Genomic DNA, 17439 nt, shown 5'->3' with positions numbered 1-17439 from the left:
GTGGCTCTTGCATCTACGGCCACCACCATCTTCGTTCATCTGCTAGTTCAAAATCACCCCTCAAGTGCATGGAATGCGGCAAGGAAGGCCACCTCCGCAACCGATGCTGGCGACTGATCGGTTACCCACCGAGCCGCAAACCACGCACTCAGACTCGCCCATCTCAGACTCGCCCATCTCTTCTCGGGAAACCAACGAGTGTTGCCAATCACGCCTCTGCTTCCCTCTCCACCTTGAGTCTCGTTCCTGGATTGTCGCCGAATCTCTACCAGAAATTCATGGAGCTACTCAATCCTTCCACGTCCTCTGCCCATTTTGTTGGTAATATTACTCCTCTCTCTGTTTCTTTTGATCCCCACCGTGATTGGGTGGTAGATAGTGGCGCCAGTGACCACATGTGTCACTGTCGCGCCTCCTTTTCCACTCTACACAACCCATCTTCTGAAAGAATGGTTCGATTACTCACAGGCTAGACCATTTCTATTGAAGCCATCGGCACTTGCATCTTATCCCCCACCCTCATTTTACATAATGTCCTTTATATCCCTCAATTTTCTGTTAATTTGTTATTTGTCCCTCAACTCACCACTAATAATTCCTGTGTTGTCTCCTTTTCTTCTACCAATTGTCTATTTCAGGACCCACACTTGATGAGGCCGATTGGAGCAGATGATTTTTGCAATGGGTTTTACGTGTACTGTCCCAATCCCATCCTTGCTCTCTCTGCACAACCTACTGCCAATAAAATCATGTGGCACCAACGCCTAGGTCACCCTTCTAGTTTCATCATTCCCAGCATTTTTAATAATTCTTGTGTTATTTCTGATTGTAAAATTTGTGCTCGTTCAAAGCACACGAAATTAACTTTTCCTTCTCATGCTAATAAAAGTACTTTTTCATTTAATCGTATTTTTTGTGATATTTGGGGAGGTTATCATACATCCTCCATATGTGGGGCTCATTATCTTCTCATCATAGTTGATGATTTTTCTCGCACTACTTGGATATATCTTATGCATTATAAATCTGAAGCCTACACCCATCTTATGCATTTTTTTGCTCTCGTCCGGAATCAATTCAATACGAATATTAAAATCATTCGAACTGATAATGGAAAAGAATTTCTCTCTCACAAATTTCAATCCTACCTTCATGATCATGGCATTATTCATGAACGTACCTGTTTTGAAACTCCGCAACAAAATGGTGTTGCGGAACGTAAACATCGACACTTTCTCAATATTGCTCATAGTCTCCGTTTTCAGGCCCATTTGCCTTTAAAATTTTGGGGTGACTATGTTCTCACTGCTGCATATCTTATCAATCATACTCCAAGTCGTCACCTCCAAAATAAATCCCCTTTTGAGATCCTCTTCAATAAAACACCCACTTATGACCATCTTCGTGTGTTCGGTTGTCTCTGTTACACACAAACTCTACACGCTCATCGTGATAACTTCTCTCATCATGCCTCTAAATGTGTCTTCCTAGGCTACCTTAGCACTCACAAGGCTTACAAACTCTACAATCTTGACACACAAGCCATTTTCTACTCCCGCGACATTACTTTCCACGAACAACAATTTCATTTTCAATACATATCTCACTCACCTCTTCTCTCTCCACCCATCATTTCCCTTCCTGTCCCTGATTCTCTTTTACCACCCACCTCTCTTCCCTCTTCTTCCCTTAGTCCTCCAGGAACTTCACCTCCTACACCACCACCTCCCTCTATTCGCCCTCGCCGCCCCACTACTCGCCCTACCTACCTCCAAGACTATGTCTGTCTGACCCTTCCCACGGAGCCCACAACATCCTCACCCGCTGCACGAACCTCAGGTATTGCTCATCCTTTATCTGTTTTTCTTTCTTATTCACGTTTCTCACCTTCTCACCTTACCTTCTTAACTGCTCTCACTGCTTCTGTTGAACCCTCCTGTTACTCTGATGCTCTTCCTCATTCTCATTGGCGAGAGGTCATGGCTGCTGAAATCCGTGCCCTTGAGGATAATTCTACTTGGACACTTCAACCACTCCCTCCTGACAAAAAGCCCATTGGTTGTAAGTGGGTATTCAAAACTAAGCTTAAAGCGGATGGCTCCATCAAACGCTATAAAGCGTGACTTGTAACTAAGGGCTACACTCAGGTTGAAGGCCTTGACTATCATGAGACTTTTGCCCCTGTCGCCAAAATGACTACTGTTCGGTGCTTGTTGGCTGTTGCTGCTACAAAACAATGGATTATTCACCAACTTGATGTCAACAATGCTTTCTTACATGGTGACCTTGATGAAGAAGTACACATGACCCCGCCCCCCGGATATTGCATAAAGGGAGAGACTTGTGTCTGTCGGCTCAGAAAATCACTCTACAGTCTCAAACAGGCCTCCCGCAACTGGTTTTTTAAACTAACCATTGTGCTTCTTGATGTAGGTTTTCATCAGTCTCAGGCGGATCATTCTTTATTCACCCTTTTCACTCACACCAGTATCACTCTTGTCCTTGTTTATGTTGATGATATCTTGGTTGCTGGAAACGACCTTTCTCATATCGAGGTTTTCAAAAGAGTTCTCTCTACTCACTTCAAAACGAAAGACCTTGGTTCTCTGAAATATTTTCTTAGACTCGAAGTTGCTCGTTCTCCCAAATGTATCTTTCTTAATCAACGCAAATATGCTCTTGACATTCTTTTCGACAGCGGACAACTTGGTGCCCGGACTACTCCTTTTCCTATGGAACAACACTTGAAGCTCAGCAATGAAGATGGCAACCTTCTTCCCGATCCTAGCACTTATCGACGTCTTGTTGGCCACCTCATCTATCTCACCATCACTCGACCTGACATTGTTTATGCAGTAAATATTCTCAGTCAATTCATGCATGCTCCTCGCGCTCCTCACATGACTGCAGCTACCCTTACTTTTCGTTACATCAAAGGCAGTCCAGGCCAAGACATTTTCTTTTCTTCCTCTAGCAATTTACATGTCACAGCATATACTGATTCTGATTGGGCCAGCTGTCCCACCACTTGTCGCTCCACCACCGCCTACTTCATTCAGTTAGGTTCCAGGACGATATCATGGCATACAAAGAAATAGACTATCGTGGCTCGCTCTTCCTCTGAAGTTGAATATTGCACTATGACAGTCACCACATGTGAACTCACCTGGTTGAAGCAACTTCTCACTGACCTTGGCATTCCGCATACTGATCCCTTCACCTTACATTGTGACAATCAATCTGCACTCTATATTGCACACAATCCAGTGTTTCATAAGCGTACCAAACATATTGAGATTGATTGCCACATTATTCGTGATAAGATTCGCTCGGGACTTCTCACAGCCGTTCATACTTCTTCAAAAGAACAAGTTGCCGACATCTTCACCAAAGATTTAGGTCAAGATCTTTTCCACCATTTCTCATGCAAGTTGGGCATTACGGATCTACATGTACCAACTTAAGGGGGAGTATTGATAGCTATATCTTTCCATATACTTAGCCTCCAGAAAATCAGCAATCACCTTAATTCTAGGCATTAGTCTAAATTAGTCCACTTACCATATGTACATGTTTCCATACAACTCTATTTATTTGTAAAAATGTACTCAAATCAAATAAGACGATGCAAATATTATACTTCTCTTCCATTTTTAACAGCTTGGTTGCAAATATATTTTTCTTGAAAGATGGATTCTTATGAAAACATTAAGGTATTTAGAAGATGGTGATGAAATAATCATTAACTCCTCATAAAAAAAAAAAAACATAAGGAATAATCTAAGAAACAGATTCCCATGCACTATAATATATAGCGATCGATTGAACCTGTTTAATGTTTGAAGTTGGATATTCTCTCTCGGCCTCTAATGTGATTCATGTCATCATGTATAGGTCAATATATATAAAAGCTACATGAGTACGTTTGATAATATATTTTTGCACGAGCATGATTAATGGAAAAATATAATACGCATGCAAGAGTAATTAAGTTGGTCACATGTTAATTAGAAGAAAAATATGACTAGCTAGAAGCCATAGTAAAAGGCAATACATGAAAGCTATTAATGTAACAACCGACGACATATCCCCTCAGAACCAAACATGTTTCAATCAAAATTCATTTCACTAGAGAACTGATTGAAGTGTGTGTTGACAGGAACCGACCGATCCACTTGCTTGGAGCCCAGGGCGCCACTCTAAATTAGTGATAGCCACTGATCATGAAGGCTGGCGACCTAATCTGACCATTCATCATGGGTGGTCGACCAAGGCCACCCATAAAAAGAAATGTAATCTTAAAATAAATTAACTAAACATGAAGCTAGCTAGCTTGATATCCAAATATTCAAGGATCAATTCAAAAAATAAAATTTGCAATTAATTACAATTCATTCATCTCCTCCTAGTTTTTCTGATGGATGGCACAATACGAGCAAATCAATCAGAAGCTCACGTCCATATTCAACAACACAACAAAAGTAAACTAAAACAACTAGATAATTCAATGAAACTAAGTTGAGAAAAACACTGCTCATAAAGATCTGATTTTGAATTTATCCCAACATTTAAATTGCAAGTACCGTCTTTAAAGCTTCATGAGAAAGATAGAACCTTATTTACGATATAATAATGTGCCTTTAAGAACTACAAAATTATTGTGCTCAAAGACGAAGGACTAAGGTGCCTCTGATTTGATCATACTCTGTTACATACTTGCGTAAATAAAGTTATGTTCAAAAGAGATTTATGGTAAAATCAATGCAACATCAAGATAACATTAGAAAGTGGAGGTCTTGCAATAATCAATGTGCAGGCCTCGGCAATTATCAATATATAACAGTATATAATTCCTAAATTGAAAATGAAAATCCTAAAATTACTAATTAGCAATTGATGCTGTGACAACGGTGTGAAGGCGTAATTAAGGCAAATGGTGGTGCGACATTGCGGCGTGAAGAAATCTACCGCTACACTGTACTAGAGGAAGAGGAACTCACGGTGAGAACTGAGAGGAAAGAAGAAAGGCAACGACGCCTTCTTCTTTACGTAGCAAAATGACATCATTCCTACTTAAATGGAACGCCGTCGTTTAAGTTAGGAATAAAAAAAACACAGATACATCTGCATTTGTTTAAAGCTTTTGGAGTTCAGAGGCCGAATTCAGAGTCCCCCTAGACTCCAAACTCTGACTCTAGCTCCGTTTAAAGTTTCAAAGCCACTCCGATTCTGACTCCAATTTTCGACCACTCGACTCCGTCGGAGTCAGAATCAGAGCGGAGGTCGGACGGAGTCAGAATTCTCAGAGATTTGCAGAGCTCTGAGTTTTAAGTTGAAATTAATTTAGTGATTTGAGAGTTGGGTTTTTAGATATTAAAATAGGTCTAAATCTAATAAGGCTACTATGGATCCGGCTACTGATATGCCTCATCCTCCTGCACCAGACTAGCTCCCATAATTGCAGCCTTCATATCTCTCTGTTACTACTTTCCTTATTTGCTTGTTAAGCTTCAGCTGTATAGTCAACTCTTGTAATTCTATATATACATGAATACAATTACTCCACTTGATATTGAGGGAGATTACAACATTTGCAATACTGTCATTATTTCTTTATGGTATCACAGAGCCAAAAGACAAACGTCTAAGAGAATCCTGCTCCCACAGCATCCACTACCATCTTAGCTAGTCACTCACTCGACATCCTCCATTTTTTTTTCCAAACGATGTCTCTTTCTACCCCACTTAGCCTACAAAACCTTGTTACCATCAAACTCACTAAGGATAACTTCCTTCTATGGCGCGCACAGATTCTGCCATATCTCAGAGGCCAACAATTGATTGGCTATGTTGATGGAACAATCTCATGTCCTCCACCAACAATTCATATTACTTCCAAAGAAGATGACACAATCCAAACTATTCCCAATCCAGAATTTTCTCAATGGTGCAACCAGGATCAGGTAATCCTTGGTGCCCTCATGTCTTCTCTCTCGGAATCAATTATCACCCACATGGGGGGCCTTGAAACATCCAAGGATGTTTGGTGTGCTCTTGAGCGCATGTTTTCCAACCATGCATGAGCACGAGTGGTAGGCATACACCTTGAATTATCCACTCTCAAGAAGGGCAGCATGTCCATGTCCGAATACTACCAGCGTGTTAAGACCTCTGCTGATACATTAGCAGCACTTGGTGAGCCACTTTGTGATTCTGAATTCCTCACATATATTCTTGCTAGTCTTGACTCGTCCTATAACCCCATTGTCACTTCTATTTCCACTAGAGTTGATCAATTTTCTCTTGAAGATGCATATGCTCATCTGTTAAGCTTTGAACTCAAGCTTGAGCGGCAAAATTCTGCTCTTGATATAGCCATTGGGTCAGCAAATGTAGCCACATGAAATGATCATTCACGTGACCATGGTGGAAGGACCCCTCAACGATCCTTCCAAAATAGTCGAGGTAGGCACAACCGTGGCTGAGGTCGCGGGTCACAAGGCAATTTTTCTAGATAAGGATCACGCCTTATTTGTCAACTGTGTGGCAAAGGTGGCCATAATGTAGTGCAGTGTTATCATCGACTTGACTTATCTTATCAGGGTACCCAGCCACCTATGCAAGCTTTTGTGGCTCATCCACAAACATCCAATGATCCAAACTGGTACACTGACACCAGCGCCACGCATCACCTAAACAATGATTTTCAAAATTTAAATCTTGGCGTTGAACCATTCCACAGAACAGATACCATCCAAGTTGGGGATGGCGCATGTTTGCCTATTAATCATATTCGTTCCTCTCAACTTTCTCTTGACAACTCTACCTTTAAGTTGAAGTCCATTTTGCATGTGCCTCATATTAAAAAGATCTTGTGTCTGTGAGTCAGTTTATGGTAGATAATAATGTTTTTATTGAATTTCATGTCTGGGTATTTTTCTGTGAAGGACGAATGCACCAAGAAGCTCCTGTTCCGCAGAAAAACTGAGGGTGGTCTCTATCCTTTATATCCGCCTCGTACACCACAAGCTTACTCTTGTCAGCGTGTTCCTTTGGATGGCACTCTCGTCTTGGCCATGCTTCCTTCAAAACTGTCAAGCAACTCACGTCCAAGGCGTCCCTTCCAGTTTCCTCAAATAAAGTTCCAGGGGTTTGCAACTCTTGCTAACAAGGCAAGAGTCATCGTCTTCCTTTTTCACATTCTAGTCATGTGTCAAATGGTCCACAAGATTTAATCTTTTCTGATGTATGGGACCCTTCTTCTGTAATGTCTAAAAGTGGCAATAAATACTACATTTCTTTTGTTGATCATTTCAGCAAATATACGTGGGTTTTTCCAATTCCTACAAAATCATCAGTTTTTCCAGTTTTCATCTCTTTCCAAAAACACATTGAACGTTTATTAAACCACAAAATCAAATGTGTTCAAACGGATTGGGGTGGAGAATTTGGCACATTCCACACCTTCTTTAGCCAACACGACATCACCCATCGGATTTCTTGCCCCATACTTCCCAAGAAAATGGGATGGTTGAATGCAAGCTTCGACATATAGTTGAGAGTGGTCTTTCTCTCTTATCTCATTCTTCTGTTCACACCTTATATGGGATGATGCATTCTTCATGACCACCTTTATTCTTAATCGTTTACCAACATCACCATTGCATAAACTGTCCGTTTTTGAAAAATTGTTCAACAAAAGACCTGACTACTCTATATTACGTGCGTTCGGCTATGCATGTTGGCCATATCTCCGCCCATACAACCGCCACAAAATTGACTTCCGCTCTAAAAAATGCATTTTTCTTGGTGTTAGTAAAAATCACAGTGGTTACTAGTGCTTGGACATGTCTACTGGAAAAACCTATGTCTCACGGCATGTGGTTTTTTACGAGAATCACTTTCCCTTTTCAGTTGGTCAATCTCACTCGTCCCTCTCAATACTCCCTCATGCACATAGCTTTCCCCATAGGGCACCACTTGTCTCTCCCTTACCTTACATATCTCCTCAGTCGGTGCCCACTTTGGCCCCCACGAGTCTAGTGCCTTCACGTCCATATGTCACTCCACTTCAAGAAAATTCCTCATCCTCATTATCGACATCTTCTCCCATTAATCCCGCACACTCGTCTCACTTCCCATCTACTTCTACAAATTTGGCTTTACCCGATTCTAGTCCATCTGTAGATCACGCCAATAATTGTTCCCATATATTCATGCCAACGTCACTTGTCAGACAACTCTGTTTCCATTGATCATGCCGAGACCTCTTTGTCTGCTAGTCTCTCTGTCGATCACGTCGAAAATACACCTTCTGCCAGCCCATCTTCTGATCACCCTCCCGCAGTAGGTGCTCCTCTCACACGCTTTCATCCTATGCATACATGCAGCCAGAACAACATTGTCAAACATAAATTTTTTTTTTATGAATCCCCTGCACCACAGACCTTTATGGCCAACTTGAGTCCAGTTCCTGATGATCCAGGATGTTATTCACGTGCTGTTACTTATGAACCTTGGAGAACTGCCATGGCTGCTGAATACTCTGCACTTATACAAAATGATACTTGGTAGCTTGTTCCTTATCAATAGGGTATGAATTTAGTTGGCAACAAATGGGTCTACTATGTTAAACGAGATTCCAGTGGCAAGCCAATTAGTTACAAGGCATGGCTTGTAACTAAGGGCTATCATCAACAACTGGGGATTGATTATGGGGATATCTTCAGTCCCGGTGATCAAGCCAACCACCATTCGCTTGCTTCTTACGTTTGCTGTTTCTTAGCAATGGCCCATCCACCAGATTGACATATCAAATGCATTCCTACATGGCTTCTTGAATGAGACAGTTTTTATGACACAACCGACTGGGCATGTGGATAAACAATTCCCTCATCATGTTTGTCGTCTCAAAAAGGCACTGTATGGTCTAAAACAAGCGCCCTATGCGTGGTATGCCCGCTTGAGTTCCAAGTTGCTTGATTATGGTTTTCTTAATTCCAAATCAGATACTTCCCTCTTTATTTTTAATTCTTGTGGTGTATGACTTTTTGTTCTTGTGTATGTGGATGACATGCTTATCACAGGGTCCTTTCAAGCTGCAGTTACTTCTCTGATTCAATTTCTCATTGTTGAGTTTGCTGTCAAGGATCTCGGCCCCCCCCACTTCTTCCTTGGTATTGAAGTTGTTCCTACACCTGATGGACACTTGCTGAGTCAAAAATGATATGTTCTTGATTTATTATCTCGAACCAACATGTCGAATGCTAAGGCGATGCCATCTCCTATGTGGACCAGCTCCCACCTCTCTTTATTTGATGGTGCAAATTTTTCTTATTCTAGTCTTTATAGGAGTGTTGTTGGAGCTCTTCAATACCTCTCTCTTACACGTCCCGGCATAGCATTCTCTGTCAACAAGGTGTGCCAATTCATGCACAAACCCATAGATAAACATTGGGCTGCTGTAAAACGCATCTTGTGTTATCTTCGGGAGATTGTCGATTTTGGGTTGTTGCTTCGCCCAAGTCCCTCGTTCCAACTCTCGATTTTCTCTGATGCCGATTGGGCCAGGAGCCTCGATGACAGAAAATCCACAGGGGGTTATTGTGTCTTCCTTGGTCAGTCCTTAATTTCCTAGAGTTCAAAGAAACAACCAACCGTGGCCAGGTCGAGTACCGAGTCTGAGTATAAAGCACTTGCGAATGCTACATTAGAATTACTATGGATTAAATCTCTTTTACATGAGCTGGGAATTTTCTCTACTAAGTGTCCACGACTCTGGTGTGATAATCTTGGAGCAACATTTTTGTCAACTAATCCAGTTCTCCATGCAGGTACCAAGCATGTTGAGATCGATTATCACTTTGTCCGCAAACAAGTTTAGAAACGGGCTCTCGATGTTCAGTTCCTACCTAGCGAGTCCCAAATTGTGGATGCACTAACGAAACCTTTGCCCACTGCCGATTTCAAGTTCTTCGTGCCAAGTTGTGCGTCCGATCCCTCCCGCTCAACTTGAAGGGGGATAATAAGGCAACTATGGATTCAGCTACTAATATGCCTCATCCTCCTACACCAGACCAGCTCCCGTAATTGCAGCCTTCATATCTCTCGGTTAATACTTTCCTTGTTTGCTTGTTAAGCTCCAGCTGTATAGTCAACTCCTGTAATTCTATATATACATGAATACAATTACTCCACTCGAGATTGAGGGAGATTACAACATTTGCAATATTGTCATTATTTCTTTAAAGTCTAAACCCAGCTGAGCTAGTGCAATCAAGAAACTAAACTAAATCATCCAACAGGGTGACCAATCTTTTAAGGCCCCGTTTGTTTTCAAAGATACACCCAAAACTTTGAAAACCTTAAAACCAGTTTTCGTACGGTTAGATAGTTTCCGAAAACAAACATAATTTTATCCCAACATTTCATCTCAGTAGTTCTCTCCCTTCACTCAGCACTGTTCGCTGCTTTCCACCGTGCGAATCTTGCAGTCTGTCTCCTCTCTCCCTAAGTCCCATTTCGACTTGAAGAGCAGTGCGAATCTTCTTTCACCAAGCCATCCCATCGCACAAGATTTCGATTCCATCTCTCTCGGGAAGATCTGATTCTGGTGCATCCCTCCGCTGCCATCTTACACCTCGCCATTCAGATTTCCTTCCAAACGACATCCCGAGAAAAGCTCATCTTGAATTGATATCGACACAATGGTTCAGAACCTATGTGGTTCTTGCCGTGCGAATCTCCCCTGTTCCCCTACCCATCACGATTGTGATTGCTGCGAAGTCTTCTTCTCCCCTTGAAATTTCTCGAAGCAGCCTACATATACGAAAATGCCGAAAGCTGCCGAAACCCCCCGCTCATCGACCACGGTTAGGTGCTGCAACCCCGGTTTATCTCTCAAAAACAACTGCCATAAACGCTCCCTCACCATCCTCTCCAAGGGCAGCACGGGTCCGACAACGAGGTCATACCAGGTATTGTGAAAAGAACCCTCTAATATTTGTTTTTTTATATGAATAATTTTTGCAAATATCGAAATTTCATATCCCTTAACTATGCATTGGACTGATTTGTCTGTGGTTGTGGATCGATTAGTGGTTGTTGGATGTTTTGGGTTTGAATGGACTCTGTTGTGTGTTTGAATTTAAAAGGGATGAACACATATCACTGACCAACTGATGGGCAGATAAAAACCCTATTACCAATCGGCATGTCTTTAATATTTGCATTAAAAAACTTGATGACCACCAAATACCAAAATAATTTAGCAAAAATACAGTTATTGGCAGATTTGTTGGACCAGGAATTGGAAAAAAAATATTATTGGTTGGTGGGATTGGAGCGGAGGGAGGTGTCAAGTTAATTGGAATCCTCTAGATTCTACTTTCATGTGCCTGTTTTGATGACAATTTGGCGATCCCTATGAATTTGTTTTCCTCTGGAGAAAAACAAATTCATAGGAGAAGGAAGAATGGAAGTACAATGTTGTGAAAGGTTATCTGGTTTTGATTTTTTAAGAAGTATAATCATTCATAGGTCATCAAAATTATGGGCAACATGTAAGCGGATTGATCATATTTGTATCATTGAGAGCTGAATAGCTGAAATTCATAAGGTTTCGTAGTTGAGTTTTCATCCATCTGGTTTATCTGAGAAGAATTCTCGGTGGATTTGGGATTTTAGCATGATATTCATATTAGATGAAAAAAAGTGAAGGTAACTTGCATCAACTAGTTCTAGATGAAACTCACATTGACAGAAATTTCTAGTGGAGAAAGGAAATTGAAGAGCTGGAAACTACCTAAAACTACAAGTATGAACCCAGCTTTTAATTGAAAGTTTGGCTGCCATTTAATCATTGTGAATGATTGATTGGGACTTAAATGGGTGCATATAGGCCTGGAATCAGTCCTATATACATACCCATTTCGGAAAGCATAAAAAAAAAGGCTGAAACTTTATCACATCTCCAATATGTATTATATTATCCAAATCTGATCATCTTTGAGTAAAAAAACTATAGTATTGCGGTTATTTAAACAAAATTACAATGGAATGTTAGAAAATGAAAGGCTGATTTGTCAAATAAGCACAAGCAAAGATCTGATCCAGTTCTGCCTGAATGTAAAGTCTAAAATTTAGCACCTTCTTGAGCTGGAAACTGATAATACCCCTTCACTCAACTGGTCCTCTACGTCCCCACTGGTCAATCAAGTTTCCAGCTCCTTTCCCAGCATCCACCTATAAGATTAGAGAGATATATATAGGAGTAGGAACTAAAGAAAAAAAATAACAGAGGTTACTGCTCTAGGAAAGTGTTTGGATACCATGAAAGTTAACATCACCAATTGAATGTGCTTTTCTTTTTTTCATTTATTTGCTTCGGTTCCCTTGTTCTATGCAAATGATAAATTCAAAGGTTTCTAGCATAGCACTTGAACAATCCCATAGATTAGATTATTAGGCAATCAAATAAATAAATAAAAATAAAAATAACTTACATATTGAACAAATCCAGCTTCACTAATTCGTCCTTCAGTGCATTCATGCCTATCTTGTACTTGTCATATTTTGTATAAAAGGTTGAAAATTTTTTAATAAGTAAATGAAATGAGTTGAGATGTTATTTTTTATCCAAATAACCCCTCGTGTTCCCTTCAATTGGAACTGGGCTGCCGAGCCCTTAATGTAAGATGTGTCCAACGATCATCAAGTCCATCCCAGACATCTCACAGCCCACCATATATATACATACATATATATATATATACATATATATATATGTATATATATATATCTCACCAAGCGAAATGGTTGGTTTTTTTTTCAAACATTTATGATCTGTGGTATGATTTACGAAGCAGTGGACAACGATTGGTCAGTTAATTTTCAGACTATAATTCTTTTTTTTTCACTTCCTTGCAATTTCAACCCCCCACATGACACTATTACAAATTAATTGCATTTCCTGCATATATGCAGTTTGTGTCATTCATGCTTGCTAATAATTACTAAGTCTCTGCCCAGAAAAATAACATTATACAACATCTTCATTGATGATGTAGGTAATTAATCTCACGCTGGTATGTGATCACGTGAAAAAATTTACAACACAGATTTATTTGGATTTCATGTTGCCAACAAACTGTTTTTAACAATATTTTTTATTTGTTAGCGTTACTACCTACGCTCCTCTCGAGTACCATACCCTCGACAGGTATGGCCCACTTCTAAATAAAAGAATTTGGATTTCATTTATCATTTATTTAGCCACGTATGATATAAACATCTTTGGATTTCATATCATATTATTAGCATTTTCACATGGACCCCGATGCCGATATTTCACACGTTGATCGGGAAATATGGGTGGATGGAATGGAGGACGTCTTCATTGACATGATGTTAGCTGACGCCCTTAATGGTGCACTGAGGGCTGGGAGGATCACTTCTAGGGACCATGCTTCCTATGCTGCACGTCTTACGGCTGTGGGCGTAAAGACGTACGATGCGAGTCAAATCAAGGGGAAAATACATCGGCTTAAGATGATGCAACGACTTTTCACAGACCTCATGCACCAAACTGGTATGGGATGGGACCCCGATACCAAAACGGTTCTAGGGAGTGACGAACACTGGGCAAATGCCATTAGGGTAACGAATCTCTAACGACGCCATATTTTCCACTGTTTGCAATAGTCACTTTATTCATTATCACTTTTTCCTGCCTTAATCACTCCCTAATATATTGAATTTAAATTTCTTTGTCAAGGCCAAGCCACAAGTAAAGAAGTTTCGTACCTCAGGTTGCCCACGATATGCAGACCTCTGTACCATTTTTGGCGCTGCTGTAGCAACGGGCACACTCCACCACGCGTCCACCCAACCACCACCATCTTCGGATGAGGAGGAGCGTCTTGACGCTGAGATGCAGCGTCGGGGCCCGGCACTTGGCACCCAAGCCAGTCGGGATTTTGTCTTTGATGGCCCGTCGCAATTTTCCATGGACATGGGGACACCATTGAGTTGCTCTTCCCGACGGCGTCAGAAGGGAGGGCAAAAGAACCAGCACGACGAGAAGATATCGAACATGGTTGATGCGATCACGCGTTCCTATGAGGCACGCCGAAAGTGTTATGAGGGGAGAGGGGAAGCGTCAGGGGAAAAACGTAGTAGAGGATCCACACATTGCATGGATAGTGATGACGGTTTCGATGCTTTTTCACACTGTGTGGCCTTGTTACAGGCACTTCAGCCCCCACTGCCTGACGATATTTTCTCCCGTGCGTTTGATCGGTTAATGAACCCCCTTGCACAACAAGGATTTTTGGTAATGGATGATGTCCATAGGCGAGCGTGGGCTATGCATAGTTGATTGGACACTAGCTTGTGCATTAGAACTTCATTAGTTGCTTTGTTGAGTTGTAATTTTTCATTGGCGTTATGTAATATGTTTTTCTATGTGTCCTTCGTTGTTGTTAACATTTGTAGGTTTCATAGACATCTTTGGAAGATGTCCATGTTTTTATTATTTCATTCCAGTTGTGATGTCTCAGAAACCATCTTTTTATATTAAGAGTATTGTGTTATGTGTTAGTTAGATCCACAAAATTCTGAATCAATTTGTTAATGTTATTAGAGTTTGTTTATATCTTGTTATTTCATGCATCTTGAATTGATTTCTGAAATACATAGTGAGAAATTGGCTTAGATGATATGTACATTTTGGTATCTGACTTTTCTGGTTCTCTGCCCAACGGGCAGCTGTAGGTTTTCCACGTCATCAACACTTCTCAAAGGCATAAAATTACATCAAAGGTAGAGGTTGCCTTCCAAAAAAGGTTATTGTTCTTCTCCAAAATGCTTTGTTTCTGTTGTTTATTGTATCAACCCTTTGATATTCACTTGAAAGAATGGATGGAAGGAGACCCCAAACAGTTCTGATGTTAAATATGAGAAACATCAATATCGTGGTTAAGCCAGACAGTTTTGATGTTAATAACTGAAACAAATATATATTTTTTTTATTTATAAGCAAAAGTGACTTTATTGAAGAGAATGAAGATGTAAATATATATTTAAAGTAAAAGTAAAGGTATTAGCATGTACCATGTCTAGTCCTACATACACTCGGCAGAGTCAAGCTATGAATAAATCAACTCTAAACATCAGGATAGAATATAGTAAGATACAAACATGAAACATTGATAAAGTTCTCCTAAAAAACAGTTGTAACATCTGGTTTATTTCATATGCATAGGACCACAGAAAGTACCATATGAACAAGAAGAGTGAAAAGAAAAACCATTAGTTATTGAAATAATTATTTGGACTGAAGCGGACCTCCCAATTACTTGGGCCTTCAATTTAAAATAGTTTATAACTCTGCCGTCTATTCTAGTTATGTCATGGCAGTTACTATTTGGACTGAAGAGGACCTCCCAATACTTGGGACTTTCTGAATATTGGGAACAACCCCCCACATATAATAATTTTTTTTTTCATTTTTTCTTTTTTCACACAAGATGATTCCTTCTATATTGATTTTGATTTGGGTAGCAGTTTGGTCCAACGAATGTTATCTCTCAAAAAGGATTGCATATTTTGTGTGAAACACTGCTCCAAAGCTCCAAAAAGTTTTGCTGCACTGATAAATATATATATAATATATGTATATATAAAAATATATATATTCATAAGAATTTATAAGTATATTTTAAGTGATATATGAAATAATTTTTGTTGAAATTATTTCATTTCCATTTGCTTGGAAATGGAAGATACGGGATATGGCCAAGAATCCCAAAAGTTTCCATGAATCTTTGCATATATTGAGATTGCTTATTCTTGTCTAGAATGGAAATGTACACTCATGTAAACTACTTCCCAATGCTATAGATCAGTCCTGTTGGTCTATTCCCGAACTTGTCTTGAGTTTTTAACGTAGTTCCACATGATATAGTAGAGAATGGAGCATAACAATTCTTGGACTGACGGGAGTGATAGTGATGATCCGGTGGAGCCAATAGATATCATCAACGTTATTAGGATACTGTCCCACGGACAGAGAAGGAATCACCCAAGGCCACAACATAATATAGGCCTCCGAGGGCATCAATATATTTTTGAAATTTTAAATGGTCATCCAGATAACTGCAAGATTATGTTTCGTATGGAGGTACGTACATTCCACTGTTTATGCACATTGTTACGTAACAATCATTTGGTACGTGATTCTAGAAGAGAAGTGACGGTGGAGGAAGCTGTGGGTATGTTTTGCCTTCTTGTGGGCCACGCAGAAGGCCAGCGAATTGTTGGGGATAGGTTTCAACATTCGACACAAACAATCAATAAAAATGTTAGAAAAGTGATTAATGCATTATATGAGGTTGGGAGACATTTGATTGTGCCAACTCCAACGGACAACGTGCACCCTTTTATTTCAAGCAACCATCGTAATTATCATTGGTTTCAGGTAACAATTCGAATTGAAACTTTCTTGTACAACATACAATGTAACAATCACATCATGCATTAGTTGGTTGTGTACGCCAGCCAGGATTTATTTATTGAGTTGATAGGGATGAATTTGCGCGATGGACGGTACAATGATACCAGCTGTCGTCCCAACTGAGTTGCGCGAGGCATATCGAAATAGGTTGGGCCGAGTTGCCCAAAATGTGTTGGCAATAGTTGACTTCGATATGAAATTTATATTTGTTTACACTGGATGGGAGGGATCCGCGCATGATGCACGTGTGTTCCACCATGCTGCAAGTGATCCAGAAGCCCGTTTTCCATGGCCACCAGAGGGTAATTTTCTTTTTTATTAACTTTGTAAAATATTTATAACTTGTAACTTGATTTGTTTTTGCCTTTATATTAATTGAAGTTTGTGTTTTGAAAATAAATGGACTCTCAGGTCAGTATTATCTTGTGGATTCAGCTTATCCATGCACTACGGGATTTCTGCCCCCATATCCAAGAGAACGTTATCACCGGAGTGATCGTCACAATCAGAGGGATTTTCATGAGTATAAAGATTATTTTAATTATCGTCACTCAACAGTTCGCAATATTGTAGAACGAACATTTGGTGTTATAAAAGAACGATTCACCATTCTCTCCAACATGCCTCCATATTCGGTTGGGCGGCAAGGACTGATTATTACAGCGTGTTGTGCACTGCACAACTTTATTAGAACAGTCACCCCCGATGACTGGATATTTCAGACATGGAGTACGATGCATCTACCAGTAATTGAGCCTGCGGTTGGTGACGGGGCATCGTCATCTGCTCATGTAGACTTGTCAATTGAAGCCCAAAACAATATGACTGCGATTAGAGATGAGATTGCTATTTCTATGTGGGAAGCAAGGGGTGGCCATTGATGGTGTTATTTAAAAATTACGCGTGTATTTAATACTGATATTTTA

General features: G+C 40.2%; 2 protein-coding genes and 1 non-coding gene across 3 annotated transcripts; all 3 read left to right on the top strand.

The window, feature by feature from the left end:
• The first annotated feature begins 6201 nt into the window (after window positions 1-6201).
• Window positions 6202-6339, top strand: LOC121261783. The gene has a single exon (XR_005940003.1). It is a non-coding gene; the product is annotated as a small nucleolar RNA Z247 (small nucleolar RNA).
• A 6987-nt stretch (window positions 6340-13326) lies between these two features.
• Window positions 13327-14377, top strand: LOC121260066. Its single transcript, XM_041161923.1, has 2 exons — window positions 13327-13656; window positions 13775-14377. Exons 1-2 carry the CDS (start codon window positions 13327-13329, stop codon window positions 14375-14377), a joined length of 933 nt encoding a protein of 310 aa, XP_041017857.1.
• Window positions 14378-16598: 2221 nt separating this feature from the next.
• Window positions 16599-17394, top strand: LOC121260065 (protein ALP1-like). The gene is made up of 2 exons (XM_041161922.1): window positions 16599-16815; window positions 16925-17394. The coding sequence occupies exons 1-2, from the start codon at window positions 16599-16601 to the stop codon at window positions 17392-17394; spliced, it is 687 nt and encodes a 228-aa protein (XP_041017856.1).
• The last annotated feature ends 45 nt before the right edge of the window (window positions 17395-17439 follow it).

The sequence above is a fragment of the Juglans microcarpa x Juglans regia genome, chromosome 4D (assembly GCF_004785595.1).
Source record: "Juglans microcarpa x Juglans regia isolate MS1-56 chromosome 4D, Jm3101_v1.0, whole genome shotgun sequence".
NCBI lineage: Eukaryota > Viridiplantae > Streptophyta > Magnoliopsida > Fagales > Juglandaceae > Juglans > Juglans microcarpa x Juglans regia.
This window is presented reverse-complemented; position numbering and strand designations above follow the sequence as displayed.

Excerpts from the sequence above, each read along its gene's own strand:
- LOC121260066 (XM_041161923.1), top strand. The coding sequence starts at position 13,327 with ATGGACCCCGATGCCGATATTTCACACGTTGATCGGGAAATATGGGTG. Across the intron at positions 13,657-13,774 it reads ACTGGGCAAATGCCATTAGG|GCCAAGCCACAAGTAAAGAA; the intron begins GTAACGAATCTC and ends TTCTTTGTCAAG.
- LOC121260065 (XM_041161922.1), top strand. The coding sequence starts at position 16,599 with ATGGACGGTACAATGATACCAGCTGTCGTCCCAACTGAGTTGCGCGAG. Across the intron at positions 16,816-16,924 it reads TTTTCCATGGCCACCAGAGG|GTCAGTATTATCTTGTGGAT; the intron begins GTAATTTTCTTT and ends ATGGACTCTCAG.